This window comes from Platichthys flesus, chromosome 10, assembly GCF_949316205.1.
Source record: "Platichthys flesus chromosome 10, fPlaFle2.1, whole genome shotgun sequence".
Classification (NCBI taxonomy): domain Eukaryota; kingdom Metazoa; phylum Chordata; class Actinopteri; order Pleuronectiformes; family Pleuronectidae; genus Platichthys; species Platichthys flesus.
The window spans coordinates 22,944,255-22,967,740 of NC_084954.1; the positions used below are offsets into that span (position 1 = coordinate 22,944,255).

General features: G+C 41.4%; 3 protein-coding genes across 3 annotated transcripts; 2 read left to right on the forward strand and 1 right to left on the reverse strand.

Annotated features, from left to right (window-relative positions):
- Positions 1–351: 351 nt before the first annotated feature.
- Positions 352–7,979, reverse strand: rrh (retinal pigment epithelium-derived rhodopsin homolog). Its single transcript, XM_062397281.1, has 7 exons — positions 7,729–7,979; positions 5,457–5,647; positions 3,563–3,662; positions 2,825–2,978; positions 1,813–1,981; positions 827–1,005; positions 352–682 (listed from the first exon to the last, which is right to left on the reverse strand). Exons 1-7 carry the CDS (start codon positions 7,838–7,840, stop codon positions 577–579), a joined length of 1,011 nt encoding a protein of 336 aa, XP_062253265.1. The 5' UTR covers positions 7,841–7,979; the 3' UTR covers positions 352–576.
- Positions 7,980–8,737: 758 nt separating this feature from the next.
- Positions 8,738–10,202, forward strand: LOC133962508 (cytochrome c oxidase subunit 8A, mitochondrial-like). The gene is made up of 2 exons (XM_062398140.1): positions 8,738–8,931; positions 9,852–10,202. The coding sequence occupies exons 1-2, from the start codon at positions 8,815–8,817 to the stop codon at positions 9,945–9,947; spliced, it is 213 nt and encodes a 70-aa protein (XP_062254124.1). The 5' UTR covers positions 8,738–8,814; the 3' UTR covers positions 9,948–10,202.
- Positions 10,203–12,824: 2,622 nt separating this feature from the next.
- On the forward strand, positions 12,825–18,648 carry gnpda2 (glucosamine-6-phosphate deaminase 2). Its single transcript, XM_062397923.1, has 7 exons — positions 12,825–12,905; positions 13,627–13,762; positions 13,875–13,976; positions 15,723–15,905; positions 16,030–16,214; positions 17,009–17,183; positions 18,167–18,648. The coding sequence occupies exons 2-7, from the start codon at positions 13,639–13,641 to the stop codon at positions 18,232–18,234; spliced, it is 837 nt and encodes a 278-aa protein (XP_062253907.1). The 5' UTR covers positions 12,825–12,905; positions 13,627–13,638; the 3' UTR covers positions 18,235–18,648.
- The last annotated feature ends 4,838 nt before the right edge of the window (positions 18,649–23,486 follow it).

A 23,486-nucleotide genomic window follows, 5' to 3' on the forward strand; every position in this document is an offset into this window, starting at 1 on the left:
CGTGTTTTTCCGATCTGGAACATGTAGACATCCTTGATGGTTTCCTGGGTCCTTTTGAACCCAGGCTGGCCTGGGTCAATGTAGGCCGCTCCTCTTAGCCCTGTCCTCTGCCAAGAGAGCAGGAGATTTTGGTGCCTTTTAGTAGCAAATAGTGTGACAGGACCTGTTGTTTTACCCTCTACTTGTCACTTCCTCCCCCTGACCTGATCACCTCTCTCCTGATGCTGGTACTTCTGTACCAGCATGTAAGTTATGATGAAAAGGAGAAATTCGAGTGTTCCTAATGTTTTTGTTTTCAAGCATAGGACATTATTTAAAAAAAAGTTGAAGAATTCAGTCCATACTCAAAAGGATTTTCATTGTCAGTTTGTTATTTGAGTAACTGGAACACAAACAATGACTACAATGCCACAGGAAGTGGAATTTACACAGTAAAAACCACACTTAGGTAATCAAAACACAAAAAATAGCTCCAACAGAAAGAAATATAGTGATTGATGTTATTTCATCATAGCAATCATCTATACATGGCTTCAATGCCAGGGTACATTTTTACAGAGTCATAATAATTTCATCTCACAGGGTCAGAGGTTGTTGGGAGGTTGTCAGTGGAACCTGGGTATTGATGGTGATCCGCTGCCTGGATTGACATCGGACCATTCCTATTATGGCTCTTCTGAACCTGAAAGAAAGCCCCTTTTTATGTCCTTTAATGCACCAACCACTAAAATATTATTACAACACGTACACCCTCTCTACTTCGAACAATACCCATCACAAGCACATCAAGTGGTTATCAAAGAATAATGTAAAGAAAAACACTTACTTTTTGTTGGCAATAACATAAATGCAGGGGTTGTAAAAAGTGGAGGACTTGGCAAAGAGTGGAGCGATGATGGCCATCGTGGCAGGTATGGTCTTGGGGTCACCAAAGGATGCCCAGAGGCACACCATGGAGTAGGGAGACCAGGCCACCAGGAACATGACAATCATCACCATGGACATCTGCAGGCCACCAATATGACAACTAAGCGTTCATGTTATACACCTGTATATGTGTATGTACAATAAAGCAGAGAGCTGAGATAATTATATGAGACAGGCATTTTAACAAACCAGACAAAAATCTCGAGGAAAGGGCTCAGTTATTTCACTGTGTTGGTTTTCCTGGTCAAGCAGATTCACAGGGGTTTTAATGTGAGTCTGCTTGGAGGATCTGTGGACACCTAATGGCTACTAACACGCCTCATGTGTTGAATGTATTCATGAAACTCTCCAACACAGGTCAGGTCAGCTTGGCAGCGAGCCTACAACTTATCGACACATGCTGTTCAGTCAAATCACTACATGAACATTGTTGTAGGTTGTCTAGACTGGATCTGTTGAGTCTCATTGGAAATTTTTCTCTAGGCAATAAATGAAGTTACATAGGAAGGACAGCACACAGTAGAATTGATTGATTGATTTCACAAAAAATAAATTGGGGTAACAGAATGTGAAACATTCTTGATGCACAACTTGCAAAGAGTGTTAAAAAAGACTGACTACAGGAGCATTTGAGCTGGATGACCACAAAATGTGACTATAATTGTGTCCAGGCTGGAAACTCTCTCTGCCATTTTCTTAATGTGCCCCAGAAGCATTGCACAAGTCACTCATTTCCTGGTGATACACACAGAGAAAACACTCCATGAGTAATTGACTGTTTTGACTTTGTCCAGCCACTAAAATGATGACCTACACTGAAGCTGCTGAGTCAAACTCTATCTCACTGACCGCAGAGTAGACGAGAGCGAGCTCATGTGTTCTCACCTTGGTGACATCCATCTGATCCGACCAGTCGATGTTGATGCTGTCCAGGCAGTTGCCGGCTTTGTATCTCTTCACAGTGGCTGACACGTTGTAGTAGCAGTAAAACATGACAGACAGAGGCAACACAAAGTTCACTCCGATCACTGCCATGGTGTAGGAGATGAAGGAGCTGTGGAAGAAAAGCAGAGTCAGTATCTGCTTACACATGATCACAGAGCTTGTACCTGTCCTAACTGAGACTAGTGCAGTGCAGGTCCATTTTTTGAATTGTTGCTTCCAGCTTTTTCAAGAAGTGTTGATACAAACAACTTCTCAATTGTCACTGTACTTTGATAATTTCTGTGCAATACACCTGTCGTGAAATGGTTATTTTTGAGAAATGTAGTAGAGTCTACTCTTTACTTGGGTGTAAAAGTTCAAACAAACGTTTTGGGGAAAGTCCACATGCAATGACTAGAGATGATGTTGTTCCCTGGAGCATTCAGTGACACTGCATCTTGGGTACATGGAGATTTGTCAAAATAGGGGATTGGGAAACACCAGTGAAACACACTGTGGTTAAGTTGTGGCTACCTGCAGTCTGAATCACTGATTAAAGACATTTTTTATCATGGGCCCAAATCTCACAAAATTCCACACTGTACATTCTTGGGTCCCTAACAACATACATACTAAGTGTCAAGTAGAGGAGATAAATGGTTCTCGGGAGGGGGTTCAATAGAGAACTCCATCCTGCCTCTTTCATGTATGCAGACTTGTCAACTCTACTGATTTACTGACGGCCACACTTCATAACTTTATGCACTGTAAGTTGTTTTCATTAGAATTAATAAATTTTGATTTGACCATTCCAAATCTTTGCGGCACCGATTGTCTTTTTTTCATGGACTTGAGCCGGTCATGACCTGGAATTAGTCAGTTATTTTTGCATTATTTCTTGTTATTAGTTTTTCATAGTTTTTAAAGCCATGTTTTATAGCCATGTTCAAGTGTGCACAGACACATGACTCACGCATCATTCTGTCTCCAGTTGATGGTGCATGTAGCTCCAGTAGGGTCAGGAGCATATCCAGACCATCCCACTATGGGCATGGAGGACCAGAACACAGCATTCAGCCACGCTGCCAGAATGAGAAGGTTGTATGATTGCATCGACATTTTCTGCCCTGAAGAGAGAAACCATTCAGATCGGGGAAGTCAGGAAAATTGTAAAAGATTGTATTTCTTTTGCAGCTGGAAAAATGTTTTAACATGTGATGTTTGACAGCATGGTTGGAAATAAGAAAGTATATTTCTTTAAACAGTTACAGATTAGTTTCAACCTAAAAGTATTGCCTTGAGCTTGTATATCTCTGCCAACCAGTGCAGTTTAAAAAAATCTTTACACACTCATAAGGCCACCTTGACCTTTCACCACTGAAATCTTACCAGTTTATCTATGAGTTCAAATGACAACTTGTCAGAACTAGAAAAAAGGGAGACTTGAGATATCAGGTTCAAAAGGGTAAAAACATGTTCTGTTAGGCCCCTGTGACCTTGACCTTTGACCAAACAAATCTAATCAATTCATCTGAGTTATTTGGAGCTTTCTCAAAGTGTCCTCAAGATATTGCATTCACAAGACAATAAATGTGTTTCGTGAGGTCACAGCAATATTGATTAGTGATCACTAAAATCGTTTAGCTTAGTGTACCTAACTAACTGTGAAGTAAGTGTATTCTGTAGTCACAGAGGATCAGTCAGTGGATACCTATGTCTGGTCTGCAGATGGTGAGATAGCGGTCGATGGCCACCACAGTCAACAGGCCGATACTGGCCATGCCAAAAAAGATGTTAAGAGCTGCATAGATCTGGAGACGGAAACACAGAAGTTAAAACCAGACAGTTCATGATAATGGTCTGCTTTGATGTAACCTTTAAGTTTGCAACTGCTTGACAATCTGCATATTTGGGCCAAATAAAGTTATGGCCAAAAACTCAATCAATAGACAAAACCCATATAAATAAACAGCAATCTATCAACAATGTATATAGTCAGGACAGCCAAAAAGTAAAACATGTAAAGTAAGGAAAATCTCTTCAAAGTCCTTGAGAAGCTGGATGTATTTAGACGCTAACAAGCTTACAGGCTGACAAATACCATTGGTACACAGGCTACAGATTGGCTTGTATGGTAAGTGCTGAGGGCAGCGAGTCTGTAAATCAGCTTGTATCAGCAGCATGTTGATCTGTTGAGGCATATCCACTGAGCTGGGTGTGAGTAAAAATTATTTTACTCTGTCATATTTTGTGTAAAGGGAGGCCATCACTGTCCAGGTGGATAGTTTGGGTCTGGGCCTGCTCTCTCTCCCTCTAGATTAGCATCACATGGGTCATTATCACTGTGGAATAACAAGGTCTGACCAAAAGAAAAAACATAATCTGCTGAAATAACCCAAACACGTGGCCTGTATGAATGTGCGTCAGTCTGCTCACAGGTTTAGTCTCATGGGCAGCTCAGCATAAGTCATAGCAAAGAGTTTTATAACAAGATGCTAATTTTCACATATATTGTCAGCAACATTATACAACACTAGGATTCTCACATCATCACACAGTAAAACTGCAGAGAAATCTCTACTGAGTTTAAATGCAAATAGTAGGTAGACTTTCATGTATAAACAAATTAACAGAGCAAACACCTTTTAAATACAACAGAACCAAGTCGTGGCCACGGTTACAGTGGTACAGGGGATGGTTTTGTGACCCACAACAGGGTTAACAGCATGAACAAACATAATCACATTTTTACTGCTTTTTACTCAGTAACATCATTTCCACATGCTGTGGGGTTAGCTGTTAGCTGTGAGGCCGGCAGCACAGGATACCAACTGCTGTGGCACCGATGTCCCAGGAGGGCAGAGATAGTTTGTCACTAGTGTAGCCAGGTAGGGTTCCTCATTGGTATATAGCCTATACTTATTTAACTGATAATAGAACTATTTATGAACGTCCCTTATATTTTAATACATTCTCCTCCCAACATAACAGCAACCATAATGCAGATGGTATTAACAGAGGAGGGCGCCAAGTCCAACCTCACTGGTTTACACCGTAGACTGTAAATAAAGATGGACAACGCTTGTCAGGTCCTGCCAATTGTGGATCCAGAGAAACAAGCAGTAAACCAGTTTTTATTACTCAGGCAGTGCTTAGGTGCTGCCAGGTCCATTAAAAGGACATATCAGACAACATATTACATATTACACCTATTTTAACATCTCACCACTGACTCCCCCGTTCACCAGCTGAGCACTTAGTTCGTTTTCCCAGGACTTTCTTAGTGTACCTCAGACACGTGGTAAGACTTAAAGGGATCATGATTTCGAGTCAGTCGTATGTAAGCTTTGGAAGAACAGAGACTACGTAGAACATGTAGTTATAAATATTTTATCTGGTAAAAGAAATATAAATAAAACAATGCACCAAAAAACAACTGAAACCTTAATGTCAACATTATATTTGCTGTGATTTACAAAATTTGAAATAAGTCAGTTTCATTCATACAGCCCAATATACATTTTCCTCAGCTGTGTTACAGACATTGTGTGTACAGAATAACTCAACACGGCAACATTACAATTGAACACTAGTATCCCACCCACCTGACAACCAGTGTAGCCAAATTTCCAGCTGCCATGGATGTCTGAGGCAGCTGACATGGGATAGCCGATACCAGCCACTCCAACATCAGTTAATGCCAGGTTGATGATAATGAAGTTGGTGGCCGTGCGGAGCTCCTTGAACTTCACAAACATGAGCAGCACCACGATGTTGCTTGTTAAACTGATGACTCCTGAGAAGAGAAGAGAAGATGTGGAGAACAGAGAAATGAAGTATACACACACAAAGAAAAATCCAAATGAACTTGCACTTACATGATTATCTTGTATAGAGTGACTCAATATGTTCTATTCCCCAGGCTCTATCTGCCTATTTGGGTTATACATAAATATATTATATAGTCATGTATAATTGATCAGTTTTATACAAACATAAAGAAAAATAATGTAAAGTGCTTTGAGTGGTATTTCAGAACTAGAATAGTTTACAATCATCTATGTTTAAAAAATCAATATTCTTTTTAGATCTAAAAAAACGACACCTGAAATGTACCAAAAAAAGAGTGACGTATCATTTCGCAAGCACATGGAATAGAATCCCCAATTTGGACAGAAGTCACAGAGGCTGAGGACGAAAAAGCACTTAATTGTTCTAAGCTGCTCTAAAAGAGACTTTTCTCAGTCTAATGTAGAAAGAACATTAACTTCTTGTATGTTCTGTGTGTAACTGCTTGACAATGATTATTGAGTCTGTTAAACATTGCACAAGCGTTTTGAATATTAAAACATATGTTGCAAGATGAACTTAATGCTTATGTTTTAAAATGCATGAATCAGGTTTACAGAAACTCTGTAGTCTGGTAGACATAAAATGGAAACAATTTAAAAACATGAAGAATCACAAGGAATTTAAAAGAAGCATGATGAGGGAAGGGGGGAAATAATCAATGTGACCCTTCTCTCCATCACACTGCTTGTGAGTTGACTGGTTACGCTGCCGAATCACATCATAAAAGTAGATTTCCTTGTTTCAATGATGCCAAGAAAACAATCCTCCTAAACTGGAGAAGCAGTAAAATATTGAGGTTATAAATATGGATAGAGCTCTTTATAGAAGAGTTATTATTGGAAATCTGTAAAGCATTTCATAAAAACAAACAACTATGTTGTAATATCAAGCTTTTCAATAAATATATTATATATTCAATAAAAAAATTAAATAATTTATGGGTCATAACATTCATGAAAAAGTCGACAAAACATTGTAAAAGCCACAAGAGCCAGTCAGGCAAAGAATATTTCTGAAGAACACTGATGGGACACTAAAATGAAGTGCACACATAGAGGCAGGTAGGTGCAATGTCGAAACTGTCAATAATGTTAACAGCCTTACAGGATGACTGGTTCACCAACAGGTATCCAGGAAAGCAAGCAGGCAACTGGAAGACTCGCACACAAACTCACTCACTCACTCACTCACTCACTCACTCACTCACTCACTCACTCACTCACTCACTCACTCACTCACTCACTCACTCACTCACACACTCACACACTCACACACTCACACACTCTCACACACACACACACACACACACACACACACACACACACACACACACACACACACAAACACACGACAAACAAGAGATAAGAGTAGAGTAGGTGAATTGGAGAAAGTAAAACCCAATAGATACCTAATAAAAGCAGTTACAAAATCAACCAATCACATGATCATAACAAATTCAATTCAGTCACATTGACTTAAATTTACAACAGCAACAACTGCTGCCAGTCTTCTTATTAACTAAATTAGAAAAATATCCTTAACATTACCGTACATGTTCTTTGTCAACGTATTTAATTCGTTTTTACCACAAGTCATTCATTTTGTGGTCAGTGTGAGCAACTCAAAAGACCATGTTAAGGTTGTGTTAGGTAAGAACAAAACAATGATGACAAGAATTACAAAACTAGAAGTATGGTCTTTATTCTAAATTTAACCAAAAACACCATATTTCACTGATTTTATCTTCTTTTTCCCCCACTACTGGGGAAAGCAGCAGTAGGTTTTGATCAAATCACATAAGCTCATTGCTTTGTTCATAGTTCATCGATAGAGATTAATTGTCTGAAATTTCTGAACCCCCAGATAGTGTGAAAATTATGAGCTGTGTTGAATGTACTTCATGTTAAAACAATGACTCTCTTGGCATGTCCCTTACATCAGAGAGGTACATTCTTTTGTTCTACAGAAAACACAATACTCACATAATATGTCACAATAAAATATGCTTTAAATGCCACCTGTTACCTGCAGTAATAAGATATCCAGCCACGATGTTGTGCTCAGTTTGAGTAAAGGCACTTTTTCCTCCGTAAGGTGCAACATCATCTGAAATATTAACTCCAGAGTCGATCCCCATTTTCTTTGGTGTTAGAAGAAGAACTCGCTTCGTTGATGCCGGCAGACTTCCAACAGACCAGTCTTGGATTGAAGTTAAAAAACAATGATAACAAAATGGGAACAAAGTAGATGTAGAGAGCCAGTATGGCAAAATGCTGTTTCTATCTAAGATCTGAAGGGACTTGTGGGCCGGTATGGGTGGGGGGTGAACGTGAGGGGGATTATTACATACCAATGCTCCCGTGTCCCCAGATAGCAGGAGGCTGTGTGTAAGTAACGTGAACAACAGGGCTGCACAAGAACGGATTACCACTCACGTGGAGCTGTAGGGCTATGGCCAGTGAGCAACATTACCAAACTGAACTGAAGTTGTGTAAATGCCTAAAGACTATTCAGTTCACTGCATGAACAAACTGTGGCCAACACCAACTCTGGATTACCAGCTGGGAAAGGCCCATTGTCTTAATTAACTGTATGAATTAGGTTGCTTAGTATATTAAATATACTAATGGAAAGGGTCTAAAGATAACAAAACATATGATGGATTTTATAAAACATGTCACAACTAGAGGGGCACTCAGAGAGCATATATCTGCGCCAAGGTCTAACAGTCCCCTCATGAAACGACTTGTTCACCAGATCTGGATTTGTATTCAGATCTGCTCTCAGTTGCACACACTCAAATACCAGTGCCCTAAACGTGCCTGAATCTTATCATCATGTTCCAGGAGGTACGCTCTATCTCGCAATGTCAACCAAAGTTAGAAAAATAATAATAACATTCCTTTCTCTGCCCACTGCTGCACCATAAATTGAAGTGAAAGTGAAATATTGTATCATTATGACGCTGGTGGTGCGTCATCGACCTTCCCGGACAGGAGGTGGCAGTGTGGAGCTCACTGGACACTATTTGAAGGTGGAGACACAGAATCACTTCCTCTTCACTTCGTAGCAGCTCCTTCAGAAGAGAAGACTTTATCGCTCTAGACAAACATGCCGGGCTTCCTCAGGACTCTCGCCAGCCGTGCTGCTCCGGCCCTGCGGTCACATGCCGTCACTCAGCGGGCGACTCTCTACTCGAGACCGGCCAAGGAAAAGATCGGTCCCCTCGTGAGTCTGCTGCTCTCTCAGCCACCTTGGCTTCATGCTAAGTGAACGACGAGCTAGAAGCTTTATCTGTCCTTGGCTGACGAGGTCAAAGTCAGCCGGCAGTGTTGGGCGCCTGTTTTATTGCTAAACGTTAACGTATATATTTAACTAAAATGACGTATTTCAAATGACTGAGTATGCGAGGACGTATTTTAAGCGTCAGCTCAGTGTTGTCCTCTCCCTTCATTAGCGAGCCCTATGCTAACACGGTTAGCCACCCTAGCTGTTAGCGTTGTGCTAACAGTTGATTATGAAACTATTGTATTCGTAAACACTCGTCAGTCCGGAGTTAGTGTCCCTCCGCATTTACCGCAGGACACCACATATCTCTGAGCATGTCCAACATCTCCTTACCTTACACTCAGATTTTAGTTATTAACTCAACTTTGCTAAGGCTAACGCTGCCTATTAATTCAACAGTCCTCTCGGTGTTTGTGTAAACTAGTATCAGAGTTTAGTTTGTCCACATTCATCAAAATGGAACCCTATAGTGTTGACTGATTTGTATCAGCAGGATTTGTACATTAGCACTAAGACAGATTCACCGCCCTTGACTCAATAACATTTAGCGAAGTCTAAAGTCGATATCAGTTCTGAAACGGGATTGAGAGATTCAGTTTGAATGGGAAGTTCCTTTAGATACATTAGTTTGAGTCAGTGGCAGCAAAGAGATCAATGAAATCAAGGTCACATAATAGTAATAATGATGATTTGGATTTACATGGCGACTTTCAAGGTACCTGTGGCTGCTTTACAAATCCTACCACTGATACCCTGCATAGTAATACAGATAGTAGATATAGTCTATTCATTAATGCATGTATTAATTGGCTGACGTTTTTCACTTGTATTAAGTCGACTGAACACTGTCTGTTACCTAGGAGACTGTTATTGGACTCACCATGTTCTCCTTGGCCATCCTGGGCCCATCTGGGTGGATCCTGTGCCACCTGGAGGACTACAAGAAGAAGGCGTAAACAGAACATTTTAACAGATTGCTGCCTGGTGTCAACAGCCTCCTGTCTCCAGTGACCACCTGGGACCATAACCATCGATGTTCAGCTGCAGACAAGAAAATAGTTTTACCTCATTCCTCAACCTTTCTGACTGTTCTACTCCAAATCTCAGATACACACCAACTGTTCATGTAACATTGACTGTGATCTTTTAAAGTTTTTATTGTATGGTTTTCCTATAAAGGAGTATGTTACAAGATTAAATTTTAAACCCAGCTATGCTTGTATTGTGTGTTTTGGCTCCTTTCGATTAGGGGTTTGCTGGTCGTCAGGCGAGCTCACTTGAGCTCACCCTTTGAATAATCCCTACTCCATCTAACATAAGCCTAACGCTATTATCAGCAAGTTGTGATTATGAGAAGAAGCACTGGGAGGCCTCCTCTTGGACCTTCCTTAAGGGCAGCTGTGACTCAGTGATTAGAAGGAGTCTTCCAAATAACCTGAAGGTCTGGCAGTTGATCAAGTAAATCTGGCGACTTTCCAAACCCTCATGGCGACTTTCGGGTGTTTTGGAGACTGACGTGAAAGCACGTATCGTTGTGCAGTTACTGTCCTCAACGAGCAGCGGGTGCTGCCGTGAGCCCCTCCGCCGTCCCAACGCACTAACAGGCGGTCAGTCTCCCAGTAGCATTACGCAGGAGTCCTGCAGTCAGAGCAGAGAGGAGATCCACACTCTGCGTCCTCCAGACTGCAAATGAATCGCGCATGCGCAAAGCCGATCCTGCCCTGCCTTACAGAAAGGGATGTAAGTGTCAATGTATCTTCACTGTCACTGGAAAATATGAGTCATTGAAATCAGTCTCTTCTTCGATGCAGAGTCCACATCTCCCGTGTGGAACGTGGTGAAACATAACCCTGAAAAAATATTTGCTCTGCCAGAGTATCTCTTCTGGCTCATTTTGCTGGTCCAAGCCCAGATAAAGGAGGAGGTTTGGACGTAGAGCTAGCAATGCTGCCCAACTTAACAGTGCGACGCACTTCATCTTGCGGCGCACTTCATCCTGTGGGCCACTTCATCCTGCGGCACACATCATCCTGCTGCGCACTTCATCCTGCGGCACACATCACCGCACATCATCCTGCGGCACACATCACCGCACATCATCCTGCGGCACACATCATCCTGCGGCACACATCATCCTGCTGCGCACTACATCCTGCGGCACACATCATCGCCGCACATCATCCTGCGGCGCACATCATCCTGCGGCTCATATCATCACCTCACATCATCATGCGGTGTACACCATCCTGCGGCGCACATCATCCTGCGGCGCACATCATCCTGCTGTGCACATCATCCTGCAGCGACATCATCCTGCAGCGCACTTCGTCCTGCGGCGCATATCATCGTGCAGCGCACTTCATCCTGCAACGCACTTCATCCTGCTGAGCACTTCATCCCGCACATCATCACCGCACACCATCATGCGGCACACATCAATCCTGCACCGAACATCATCCTGCGGCGCACATCATCCTGTGGCACACATCATTTTGCTGCGCACAACATCTTGTGGCGCACATCATTTTGCAGCGTGCATCATCCTGCAGCGCACATCATCGTGCAGCGCACTTCGTCCTGCGGCGCATATCATCCTGCAGCGCACTTCATCCTGCTGAGCACTTCATCCCGCACATCATCACCGCACATCATCATGCGGCACACATCAATCCTGCACCGAACATCATCCTGCGGCGCACATCATCCTGTGGCACACATCATGTTGCTGCGCACAACATCTTGTGGCGCACATCATTTTGCAGCGCACATCATCATGAGGCGCACATCATCCTGTGGTGCACTTCATCCTGGGGCGCACATCGGCGCATATCGTCCTGCGGTGCACATCATTGTGCGCCGCACATCATCCTGTGGCGCACTTTGTCATGCAGCGCACTTCATCTTGCGGGCACATCGAAGGAGGAGGGTTGGACCTAGAGCTAGAAGTTCCACCCCACATAACAGCCTTTAGATTAAATTTGATATTCTAACATTTAACAATACAGGACAAAATCCATTTATGTATGTGGGTCTAGATACAGCATTAAAGTCATGAAGTTATTTTGAGAAGTGATGGCCTATTTCAATGGCAAGATACAAAAAAAAAAAAGAATCAATAGAAGAATTCGTTAGCGTATTGCATTCACTTATATTTTTTTAGGGGCATTTGTCTCGGAATTGCCGAGATAATTATCCCAGAAAAACAGAATATTTTTTTTGTGAATTGAATGTAATACACTGTAGAAGAAAGCTTATTTTAAGTTCTAAACATATTTAGGGTGTTTTTTTCTCACTTTCTGTACGTCCTATAGCGACCATTGCATCATGCAAATTAGGCGACTTTTAGGACAGCCAATTGCTACTTTCCTTACTGAGGAGTTGGCAACAGTGTTCATAAGAAGCCCTTGCCAAGACTCAGCCATTTCTTAATAGACAATATGTTTCCAGCAGTAGCATTTGCAGCATTCTTTATTAATATGACAAAGCCTGGACTAATTTACTGAAAACAAAACGTACTGCAAGCACAGTCAGACAAGTTGATGTAGAACTTTTGCTTGAGTACATTTGATCTATTTATTTGTACTTTTACCTTTTTGAGAACTTCCTCCACCATTGGTCCTTAAAAACATTATTTAATCACTGAACTGTCCGGATGTTCAATCTTCAAATGATGCTAACCAACTCATGAGTAACTGTTCCTACAAGGTCTAATCAAATAGAAAATCAACAACAATGATAGTTCTTATTTTTAAAACAATCATTATTAGTATTGTTTTTTGTTTGTTTTTTATTTTTTTATGGTTTAGCAAAGCAGTTTGGTGACGTCACCTGACCGTAAGTGGATCATGTGACCGAAGCAGACCATGTGACGCAGCAGATGTGCTTCGTCGGCTGTCTTTCTCCACTGACTAAAGGTAAAAACTTGCTCTTCTTGAAGCGTTTGTTTCCTGTAAACTGTTACCACCCCGTTGTTTCACTTCAGATCAGCGACATGTTTCACTCAATGTGCGTAGGACGGATCTGTCGCTAACATTGCACATGCTAATAGCCACCTCCTCACCAAACTCCATAGAGTAATCTGACAATTTACCGGAGTCCTGTTTGTGAGAGTCGCTCTCCGTCACCTAGCATTCGTTTCTACCTCCATACATAGATCGAAAGCAGATAATAACCAGCCATTTTGAGGCAGTGATATGTTATTGATCATATTTTAAATAAGCGACACTTAACGTCTTTGAAAGTGGGCGAGCTGACACCCATCCAGTTTGCACTTTTTGAATGGAGTTTGGCGTGTTTCTAACGGCTCAACACTTTACACAATCTATAAGCAATATATCGATGTGCATTAGACGTTGGTTATGTTGCTCTTGATCTCAAATCACATAGTTGCCATAACATCTTGCTCTATACTCTGCGTGAGATGAAACTATATGTTTGTAGTAATCCTGTCCTGTAAACCCACTGGGAAACAGTTTGAAACCGAGTCTGAACCGAAGCTGACAAATGTTTTTAAGTGCTCTGAATTAGTTTGCCTCATAGAAAATGAAATTAAATAAATGACCATCCTATTGACATTGTATAATTGGAAAGCCAGGCTGTTATTTATCATTAATTATATTGTTCTCATTCATTCAGAAAGCTGATACAATGAGGCTGGTCATTCTGGACGACTATGATCTGTCCAGTGAGTGGGCAGCCAAATACATCCGCAACAAGATCATCCAGTTCCAGCCGTCTGCCGACAGATGCTTCACTCTGGGGCTGCCTACAGGTCGGCACTGTCCACACCCACACTGATGTTCCCCAGGGTTTTCAGGGGTGAAGTATCTCTGCAACATCACTACAACTAAGTGGAGTGCATTAACGTGTCTAATGTCTTTCAGGGAGCACTCCTTACGGCTGCTACCAGAAGTTAATTGAATACTACAGAAATGGAGATATTTCTTTCAAATATGTGAAAACCTTCAACATGGATGAATATGTAGGTGAGTTAAAGGCTGACTGATTCATCTCAAACGTCCTATTCATCTCCCGGTGGATCCTTAAGTTTGTGAGCAGCTCTGAAATATTTGGGAGAACATGCTGTGGCATTAGATTTGAACAGAGCTGTTGACTCGTGTCCTCTGTCAGACCTTCAAAGGGGGTACAGAGCATTGCTAACATATGGAGAACTTCCACTCTAACAACCTCAAGGTTGCGTAGTCAAGATAAAAATGGAAACCTATGGATCTGTTGCCCTCACACATTACATTTATGGGGTGAACAAATGTTCTGCCAATTCTCTTTATTTCAATGTGATATGAGAGGTAGAATTTTGTTTAGATTTTCAACTTTTAATCTGACTCACCACATGACAGTTTACAGCATTCACTATTTTGGGTTCACCAGAGACTATTTTTATGTGACCACGAAATGCCAACATGACCAGTTACCATTTACATCTCTCTGTCAGACACGATGATTCACCTGGTCTTGCTTTCCAATTAGTCTCAACTATTCTTTCATATCAACTCTGATATGTAAATGAAATCCATCACTTTAGTTAAATAGATACGTTAACATTTAAAAATGCTGCTGACTTTGTCCTCGTTGGCCAAGGACAGCTAAAGCTTCTAGCTCGTCGTTCACTTAGGAAGAATTCAAATACAATGTATTATTTTTGTTCAGTAGCAGGCGTAAATAATGATTGTAGCCATTTAGCTTTTTTCACTATCAATTCATTGAGGACTACTGCACGACTGACCTGCAGGTGAATTGCAGCTAATTTCAGTCCAATGGCATCAATAGGAAGTGAACAGTCTCTGTAGACATGCTCTGATAAATATTTGGTTCCATCACTCTACTTATTTCTGCATGTATTTTAGTTAGTTACGATGTTTCACAGCCAAAGAATAGATGTTGTGCATTTTCGGTTATGTTGCCAGCACATTTTGAAATAAAATTTTGATTAGGCGACAAATTTACTTCACACTTCCATCATTTAGAGGAAACTTTTGACTTCATTACTCTGAACCTCTGCAAACTAACCTTTGCAAACAAAGACTTTTTAGTAGTAGTTTAAAGAGCTTACAACTTTCTAGACAGACAATGAGCAAGCACTTGGTGACAGTGGAGAGGAAAAAAACTCCCTTTTAACAGGAAGAGACCTCCATCAGAACCAGGCTCAGTGTGACAGGGACATGAGCCTTGACAGGTTTGGTTGAAATTGAGGAGAGAGGAGAAAGAAGGAACCACAAGAGAGCCTGTGTTTAGGGACCAAAGTGATCTATTGGGACAATATGCTGCTTTAATATGTGATGGGACTTGATTGTTAAGGGCTTTGTTATATGTAAGGAGCAGGATTTACAGGGAGCCAATGCAAAGAAGCTAAGACAGGCGCAATATGATCTCTCATCTAGAGAATTTTGGACCAACTGGAGTCTTTTCACTGACTTACTGGGACATCCTGATAAAAAAGAAATTAAATAATTCCAGTTTAGAGGTAACAAAAGCATGCACTAATTTCTCAGCATCCTGGATTTTTTCAAGATTTCATGATATTAAGCATGTGGATGAATGCTATCCAAGAGACGTGTGTTAAGCACGATGACGTTTCCTGGTCAGTTTATATGGGTTAGCTCTGGACTGATTTATTTTTAGCTTCGTTTCAGTGGTGGTCCCATGGTTTAGAAGCAGGCTGTTATTTGGCTTCTTAGCTCTTAGGTTAACAAGGTGACCCTCTTGTTCTTCAGGTCTCCCACGAGCTCATCCAGAGAGTTACCACTCCTACATGTGGAACACCTTCTTCAAGCACATAGACATCGATCCAGCCAACGCTCACATCCTGGATGGAAATGTAGACGACCTGGAAGCCGAGTGTCAGGCCTTCGAGCAGCAGATCACGAAGGCCGGAGGCATCGAGTTGTTTGTTGGAGGTCAGACATGTTTCTTCTGCTTTAACTCATCAGTAAAACAGAGCCTATTGTAGATGACATATGGGTGATATCATCTCTTGTGTAATGTAAAGTGCTTTGGTTCCTTCTCACTGTGTTTCTATAGGTATTGGCCCTGATGGTCACATTGCGTTCAATGAGCCAGGCTCCAGCCTCGTTTCCAGGACCAGAGTGAAAACCCTAGCTAAGGACACCATTGTGGCCAATGCTCGGTTCTTTGGTAACGACCTGTCCAAGGTTCCCACCATGGCTCTCACTGTGGGTGTAGGAACTGTCATGGCAGCCAAAGAGGTCAGATTGGAGCGCAGTTTATTCATTACTCCCATAACATCATCTTACTTGACCACTGCAACATATTCAGTACTACATATACATATGTACTATTTATGTACACAAATCAAACCCTGTGTTATATTCAATAAGAAATCATATTTTTAAAGGCATGTCAGTAAGGTGTAGCTTCCCTGCTAATTCCATGCTTACATAATGTAAGTATAAACATGTACCTGTATGAAAGGACATCATTGAGGGTGAAAGAGCCTTCAGCTGTGTAATTTTGTACATTAGCAATTCAGTACTGCCCTCTACTGGAAGATGAGTGTCCCCTTGCACCATCTTTTGGCAAAATTTGCCTTTGTCCACCAATCACCACCTCGTCTTAATTGCATGTAATCGACAAGTCAGGCCTACTTTCACCACGGGAAAAACAGAAAACACAACAGACAATGTACAACCGCAGTTGTAATAACAACAATAATTATTATTATTGGTTTGACTTTATTACTGTATCACTTGTCCAAGAACAATAATTAAATAAATTGTCAACATTATCACACACTTACATTATGACAAATGGCACGGTAAGAGTCTTTCTGTCGTGGGGCAAGCGCTCTGAGGGGAACGCTGGGCTTTATTGCGATATTTCCACAGACCAGAGCTTAACGCTGATCACTTATCAAATGATGTTACTACTTAAGAGTTCCTTTGTCACACTTTATATTAACCAACTTCATGTTCATTCTCAACTGGATCTACAGGAAGTAGTAGCTGCACTGAGTATAACTCTGTTTATATCCTCTGCTCAGGTGATGATTCTGATCACAGGAGCACACAAAGCCTTTGCTCTGTATAAAGCCATAGAGGAGGGAGTCAACCACATGTGGACAGTATCAGCCTTCCAGCAGCATCCACGCACCATCTTTGTCTGTGACGAGGACGCCACGCTGGAGCTGCGAGTCAAGACCGTGAAGTACTTCAAAGGTACCAAATGTTAAACAATAGGTTATAGATCGGGTCGACTAAATATCAATAACACACAAGTGTTACAATCACAATTCAAATCAACGGCAGTAAATGGCAAACAACAACATTCAAAATTAGAATTAAGTTGAATCAACACTTAGAAACAGGTTCACCAAAACCTCAACATTAGCACCTTTATGGAGGTAGACGATTTTGCAGAAACTATGCTGGTTTCAACTCGGTGGACCAAAGTCTGCTTTCGCACCAACCTGGATCTGGTGCTGTGCGAAAAACCAGATCTAAACCATCTGAAAAGTCTGGTTACAAACGGGTTAGTTAGTTAGATTGTGGTATGGAAGCAAAGCAGCTTCATACTTTTGTGATATTTTAGAAATCAGAAGAGAGACTTCTACCAAATCCTGCAAATATATAAACACGTATGTATATATATACATATATATATATATATATATATATATATAAAAACATATTGTTATTGTCCATATATAAAAACAGGTTATTAAATTAAAGCACATAATTCACATCAACATCAACATCAACATCCATCCAGTTTTTTAGCATCCGCAACAGGCAGACAGAACATAGTGTATCCCCTGTCCTCGCTTGTCACTGGTGCACATACAAAGCCCACTCTAGGTAATCACAATAACCAACACTATTCAGAAACAAGAACATGTCCTCGTGCTGCGGGGTTAGTGACAGTCTGGTAACTGTGAAAGCAGGTAGAGATTATGTGTTCAGGAGGGCAGAGATGTTAAAGAGTTTATTAGTTGATATTTTACTATCTGTCAAAATTCTTACTGTTTGTTAGCAACAAAACAGTTGATTATTAACTAAAAACTAAAGTACGTACCCTACAACTCTAAAAAGGTCATTCTGAGTGGTCTTAAGTCAAACTGAACATCAACACGTCAAAAAATATTTTAAAAGGAATAATATTGTCTGTATAATAATAATATTACTGTTCATGTGCCCTGTAGGGTTAATGCATGTTCATAACAAGCTGGTGGACCCGGTGCTCAGTATAAAGGACCAAAAAGACGGTTGAAGGTTCCTGGATCCAACACGAATGGACAACATTATTACTGTGGTACTGTTCTATACAGAGGAACTGCTGACTCCCAGTCAGCTTTGTACTTTGTCAATTTATGGACTTTAAGGAACTTCGGATAATCTTAGCCCCAGACAGTTCCGATCCTCAGTGAGTGGGAAAATGATCAGGTTCCTTTTACATAAATGGCGCTTCTCCCTCTAAAGTTCTTTGTTCTGCAGTTTGTGTTTAAAGGGAAGTTCTAAAGTTTTGTTCACTTGGTTTTGTATGGAAATGAACCCAGTCTGTGAATGAAACTGCAGTTTGAAATAATGTATGATGAATTCAACGATGTTCAAGGGCCCATGAAATGTTTTAATCCCTTTGTTAACTGTTCATTTATCTCTTGTTATAAAAACAATATCAAACAAATGATCTTGGTCTTTTCTCTTCCTGTAAAACACTTTGAACTGTTTGATGACTCATCCTGCACTCAGTTTGCACTAAATCATAAAGCATTCCCGAGACTGTAAATTCAACCAGTCAGCGACCGGTGCACCAGGACCTACATATGCTTTGTGATTAAACCACAGGCGCAAGTGAAGGAGGAAGTCTTTGAAAACGGAGAGAAAACTGTCATCACATGTTGAGCTGCTAGTTACTGTAAACTCTAGAACAAGGGCATAATAAAGCTTTGTGTTTTTACCAGACACTTGGAAATACAGTATGAGGAATCAACAGCTCTGACTTGCAGGCTCTGTAATGATTTTTTTTTTTCTAGACTGGCCAGAGTAATCAAGCACAGTGTGTATGTTACATGCTATATGATATGCTGTCTCATTTCTGGGGGGTTGGTGGTGAGGATGGTGGTTGAGGAGATTGAAAAAAGTTGAAGGTTTTGGTATTTTTTTATTTCTACGGCTGTGAGTCTTCAAGTGATTTAATTTCCAATTCAGATGGCCTTTATGCGATTCTAAAATAATTTTAGATAAGATTAGAATTGATTTGAGCGGAGTCACTACATCCTCTGGAAACAAATCTGTCTGCAGCAGAGCCCTCAGTCAAACAGGCAGAGGCCCAGCTATCCGTTTTCTAACTCCTGGTTGATGACCTTTGACTTTTTCCTAATGGATGCAGTGAATGGTTTAGTTTTGGTGTTTGCAGCCTGTAGATTTTCCAGTGTTTATCCAGTCCCTTGAAGATCGAGATGTGGTAGAAAAGTCTGAAAAAGCCACTAATTAAACTTAACGTTGAGATTAGTGTGTCTCATTTACAGATCCCTCGGCCACAAATGAACCTCAGAGTTACAAACACCATATTTAGTTGTGTTTCCAGTCTGATGGTGTGATTTATTTCCATCTTATGTGTTTGGTCACAGCATTCCTTCCTACGTTTTTGTTTTCTTTTTATGTTTTATGTCTCTCCTCCTGTTTGTCAGGCTGTTTCTATTGTTTTACTCATATTTGTGATGGCAGTCAAAACTTGGATAAGAACCCTTTGCTTCAAAGGTCTCAATTATTGTGAAAAAAATATACAAAGACCACCATGTCCTTTCTCCGGGGGCCCCTTTTAAGTCCTGACATCATGTGTGCCGGGAAAACAACTTTCAGCCACGTTGTGATGCAGTTCCATCGTTTCCCACAGCGGGGCAGTCATAGCTAAGACTTGAATGTGCACTCTCAGACATCATGTGTTGAATTGACCGCCACGGTTTAATTCGCCATTCAATCAGACTTTTTTAATGTGGGGGATCCAGACTATATTATTTAAGTAACACAATGTGACACATACTACCAATTATTTTTAATCAATTACAAAAATCTATGTTAACATAATCAGATATTTCCCCCGTAGGGGAGAGCGGGGTAATGTGGGACATCGGGTAATGTGAGATACCCCCTGTTTCTAGGCATGGAACACATTTGTGGTCATTTGACCATTATGATTTCAAGCCCCTCCCATTCCCGCCTTGCCATGAAGGAGAAGGTGGTGCTGGTGCTGTCTAAAACGGTGGCTCTGACATATCTAATGTAATATAACACTAAAATATGTTTAAGACTAAACTTAACATGTGCTTCATGGTGGGGTAAAGTGAGACACTTTATATTTTAGTGTTATATTACATTAGATATGTTTTATTTTGCAATGTCATAAACATTGTAGAAAAGCCATCATTCCAAGAAACTGCACCAGGAAGACAACCTGGGGCCAAACACCCCTCGCAGAGATGGAGAGTGCAGCCGCTGAGGTCATGCAAGGAAAGAAGTCCTTAAGAAAAGATGGAAGGGATAGAAATATTGATAAGACAACCCTCAAAAGATTCATAAAGAAAAAGAGAAAGGGAAAGTAAAATCAGTAGCCTAGGGTGCAGTAGCTGAGGCAAAGAGAATATTCACAGATGAGATGGAGGAGGAGCTTGGCAAACAATTGAAACAACTAGCTGACCAGTTCCATAGCCTTGCTCCAGTTAAGTGCCATGAACTGGCATTTGAATACACAGAGAAAAACAATATCCCTGTCCCTGCCAATTGGACAGAGAAAAAATGTGCAGGTAAGCTAGGGTGTGCAAGAGATCACATGAATCATAATAAATGTGCTTAATTGACCAATTCCCATGATTCTGTTACTAGTCCAATATTACTGGTTGTCAATCTAGCTGTCGGGATTTTAACTATTACAACATGTGTTGTTATGGTAGTTTTAAAGTGGAAAAAGTAAGTGGATCACTTTACCCCGAAGCTTGGGTAAAGTGGAACACAAGACAACTTTTTTAAAACAATCATAGTTTCACTGCCCTTTGTCCTGAAAACATTCTGATCATTTCCATTTCTAGAAAACATCCTGAATTAATGGGAAATGTGTAAATTTTTGACCGATATATCATTTAAGCTCGCCTAGAGGGGAACAAATGTAAAAAATGTCCCACATTACCCCACTCTCCCCTACACTACACTGCATGAATAGTACTTATTGAAGACAGATTATTCAATTTATCTAACTTGTCAAATATAATAATAGCAGTTATGTAAATCAAACATAATTCAGTTTTTACCAGTTTACAAAACAGATTAACACTCTAAGTGATTTATTCAGTAAAATCACTTGTTTGACACCAGAAAGAAAACACTTTCCACACAATCTTCTACTGGATGCAACAAATAATGAAAACAGAATTATACTTAATAGAAAAAATTCGAAGAACATATCTCTGTGGTAATTTGTCCTACATTGTTTGAATGTGCTCAGGTCAGTGTTGAACTGCACAAGGGCATCATGCTGATCCTGTCCTGGCTCCGGGAGCAGCACCTCCTCTCTCTGTTTCCACTGTTGCCAACTCCTCAGTAAGGAAAGTAGCTATTGACTGTCCTAAAAAAAACAACACCCTAAATATGTTTAGAACTTAAAATAAGCTTTCTTCTACAGAAGCATATTACATTCACTTCACAAAAAATTCTTCAGTTTTTCTGGGATAATTATCTCGGAAATTCCGAGACAAATGCCCAAAAATTAAAAAATAAAAGTGAATGCAATACGCTTCCGTGTTCTTATCTTGCCATTGAAATAGGCCATCACTTCTCAAATAACTTCATGACTTTAATGCTGTATCTAGACCCACATACATAAATCGATTTTGTCCTGTATTGTTAAATGTTAGAATATCAAATTTAATCAGAAGGCTGTTATGTTGGGTGGAACTTCTACCTCTAGGTCCACCCCTCCTCCTTTGATGTGCGCCGCACGATGATGTGCGGTGATGATGTGCGCCGCAGGATGATGTGCAGTGATGATGTGCGCCGCATGATGATGTGCGGTGATAATGATATGCTCCGCAGGGTGATGTGCGCTGCAGGATGATGTGCGGTGATGATGTGCGCTGCAGGATGATGTGCGGTGATGATGTGCGCCGATGTGTGGTGATGATGATATGCGCCTCACGCTGATGTGCGGTGATGATGAAATGCGCCTCACGCTGATGTGCAGTGATGATGATATGCACTGCAGGATGATGTGCTCTGCACGATGATGTGCGGTGATGATATGCAGTGATGATGTGCGCAGCAGGATGATGTGCGCTGCAGGATGAGGTGCTGCGCACGATGATGTGCGGTGATGATGATATGCACTGCAGGATGATATGCGGTGATGATGTGTGCCGCAGAATGATGTGCGCCGCCCTGTTAAGTGGGCCGTCATTGCTAGCCCTACGTCCAACCCTCCTCCTTTATCCGGGCTTGGAACCAGCAAAATGAGCCAAAAGAGATACTCTGGCAGAGCAACTTTTGTTTTTCATATGTTTTTTTTTTTTTCAGGGTCCTGAAAGGGTTCAGTTTTACCACGTTCCACACAGGAGATGTGGACTCTGCATCGATGAAGAGACTGATTTCAATGACTATCATGACTCATATTTTCCAGTGACAGTGAAGATATATTGACACTTACATCCCTCTCTGTTAAGCCTGAAACATGCTTCTGCGTTTTCACGGGCCCGTAAGCGCAAGAGCCCTTCCGGGTCCCTTACGTGCTTATGTATCCCTCCTTACGTGCTGACGGGTGTCGACCCCCTTTTCTAAAATTTACGGCAAAGCTCCGCAAGCTCACTCAGCCCGCAAGGCTGTGATTGGTCTGCTCTACTTCCCTTCTGGAGCTGCATTTCCGGTTTCATGCCCCATAATAGCGGCAGAAATCACGGAAGATTTAGAAGAACGAATATGGACCAAATAGAAGAGCACTTGGCAGAAGATATCCGATAGTATGATCACTTGTATAACCTGTCACTGACTGGCGGATTTGTCCGCCAGAAAAAGGCTACGAGGAGCCGCAGTGGCTATGTAAATAAACAATCGACGAAGAAGAAAGAAGGCGTCTCTAAGGTCGTCTCGACAAAAAGCATTACTCCGCCTAGTGTTCCGACGCGGAATTGCTTTGTAAGACGCGCAACGGTTGGGGAAGCATGAATGAAAACGAGTCTTGCGCCACAGCGGCGTGAAAAGACGCAGACGCAGTCGCCGAAGCATGTTTCAGGCTTTAGCCAGGGCAGGATCAGCGGTGGCTTCTCGCATTCATTTGCAGTCTGGAGGACCCGGAGTGTGGGGCTCCTCTCTGCTCTGACTGCAGGACTCCTGCGTAGGCTACTGGGAGACTGACCGTCTGTGAGTGCGTTGGGACGGCGGAGGGGCTCACGGCAGCATCCGCTGCTCGTTGAGGACAGTAACTGCAGACAGATACGTGCTTTCACATCAGTCTCCATGAGGGTTTGGAAAGTCGCCAGA

Coding starts and splice junctions, on each gene's coding strand:
- gnpda2 (XM_062397923.1), top strand. CDS start 13,639: ATGAGGCTGGTCATTCTGGACGACTATGATCTGTCCAGTGAGTGGGCA. Junction 15,906..16,029: donor CATCGAGTTGTTTGTTGGAG/GTCAGACATGTT, acceptor GTGTTTCTATAG/GTATTGGCCCTGATGGTCAC. Junction 16,215..17,008: donor CTGTCATGGCAGCCAAAGAG/GTCAGATTGGAG, acceptor TCCTCTGCTCAG/GTGATGATTCTGATCACAGG.
- LOC133962508 (XM_062398140.1), top strand. CDS start 8,815: ATGCCGGGCTTCCTCAGGACTCTCGCCAGCCGTGCTGCTCCGGCCCTG. Junction 8,932..9,851: donor AGGAAAAGATCGGTCCCCTC/GTGAGTCTGCTG, acceptor TCTGTTACCTAG/GAGACTGTTATTGGACTCAC.
- rrh (XM_062397281.1), bottom strand. CDS start 7,840: ATGGGGATCGACTCTGGAGTTAATATTTCAGATGATGTTGCACCTTAC. Junction 1,982..2,824: donor AACTGGAGACAGAATGATGC/GTGAGTCATGTG, acceptor TTTCTTCCACAG/CTCCTTCATCTCCTACACCA. Junction 683..826: donor TATGTTATTGCCAACAAAAA/GTAAGTGTTTTT, acceptor GCTTTCTTTCAG/GTTCAGAAGAGCCATAATAG.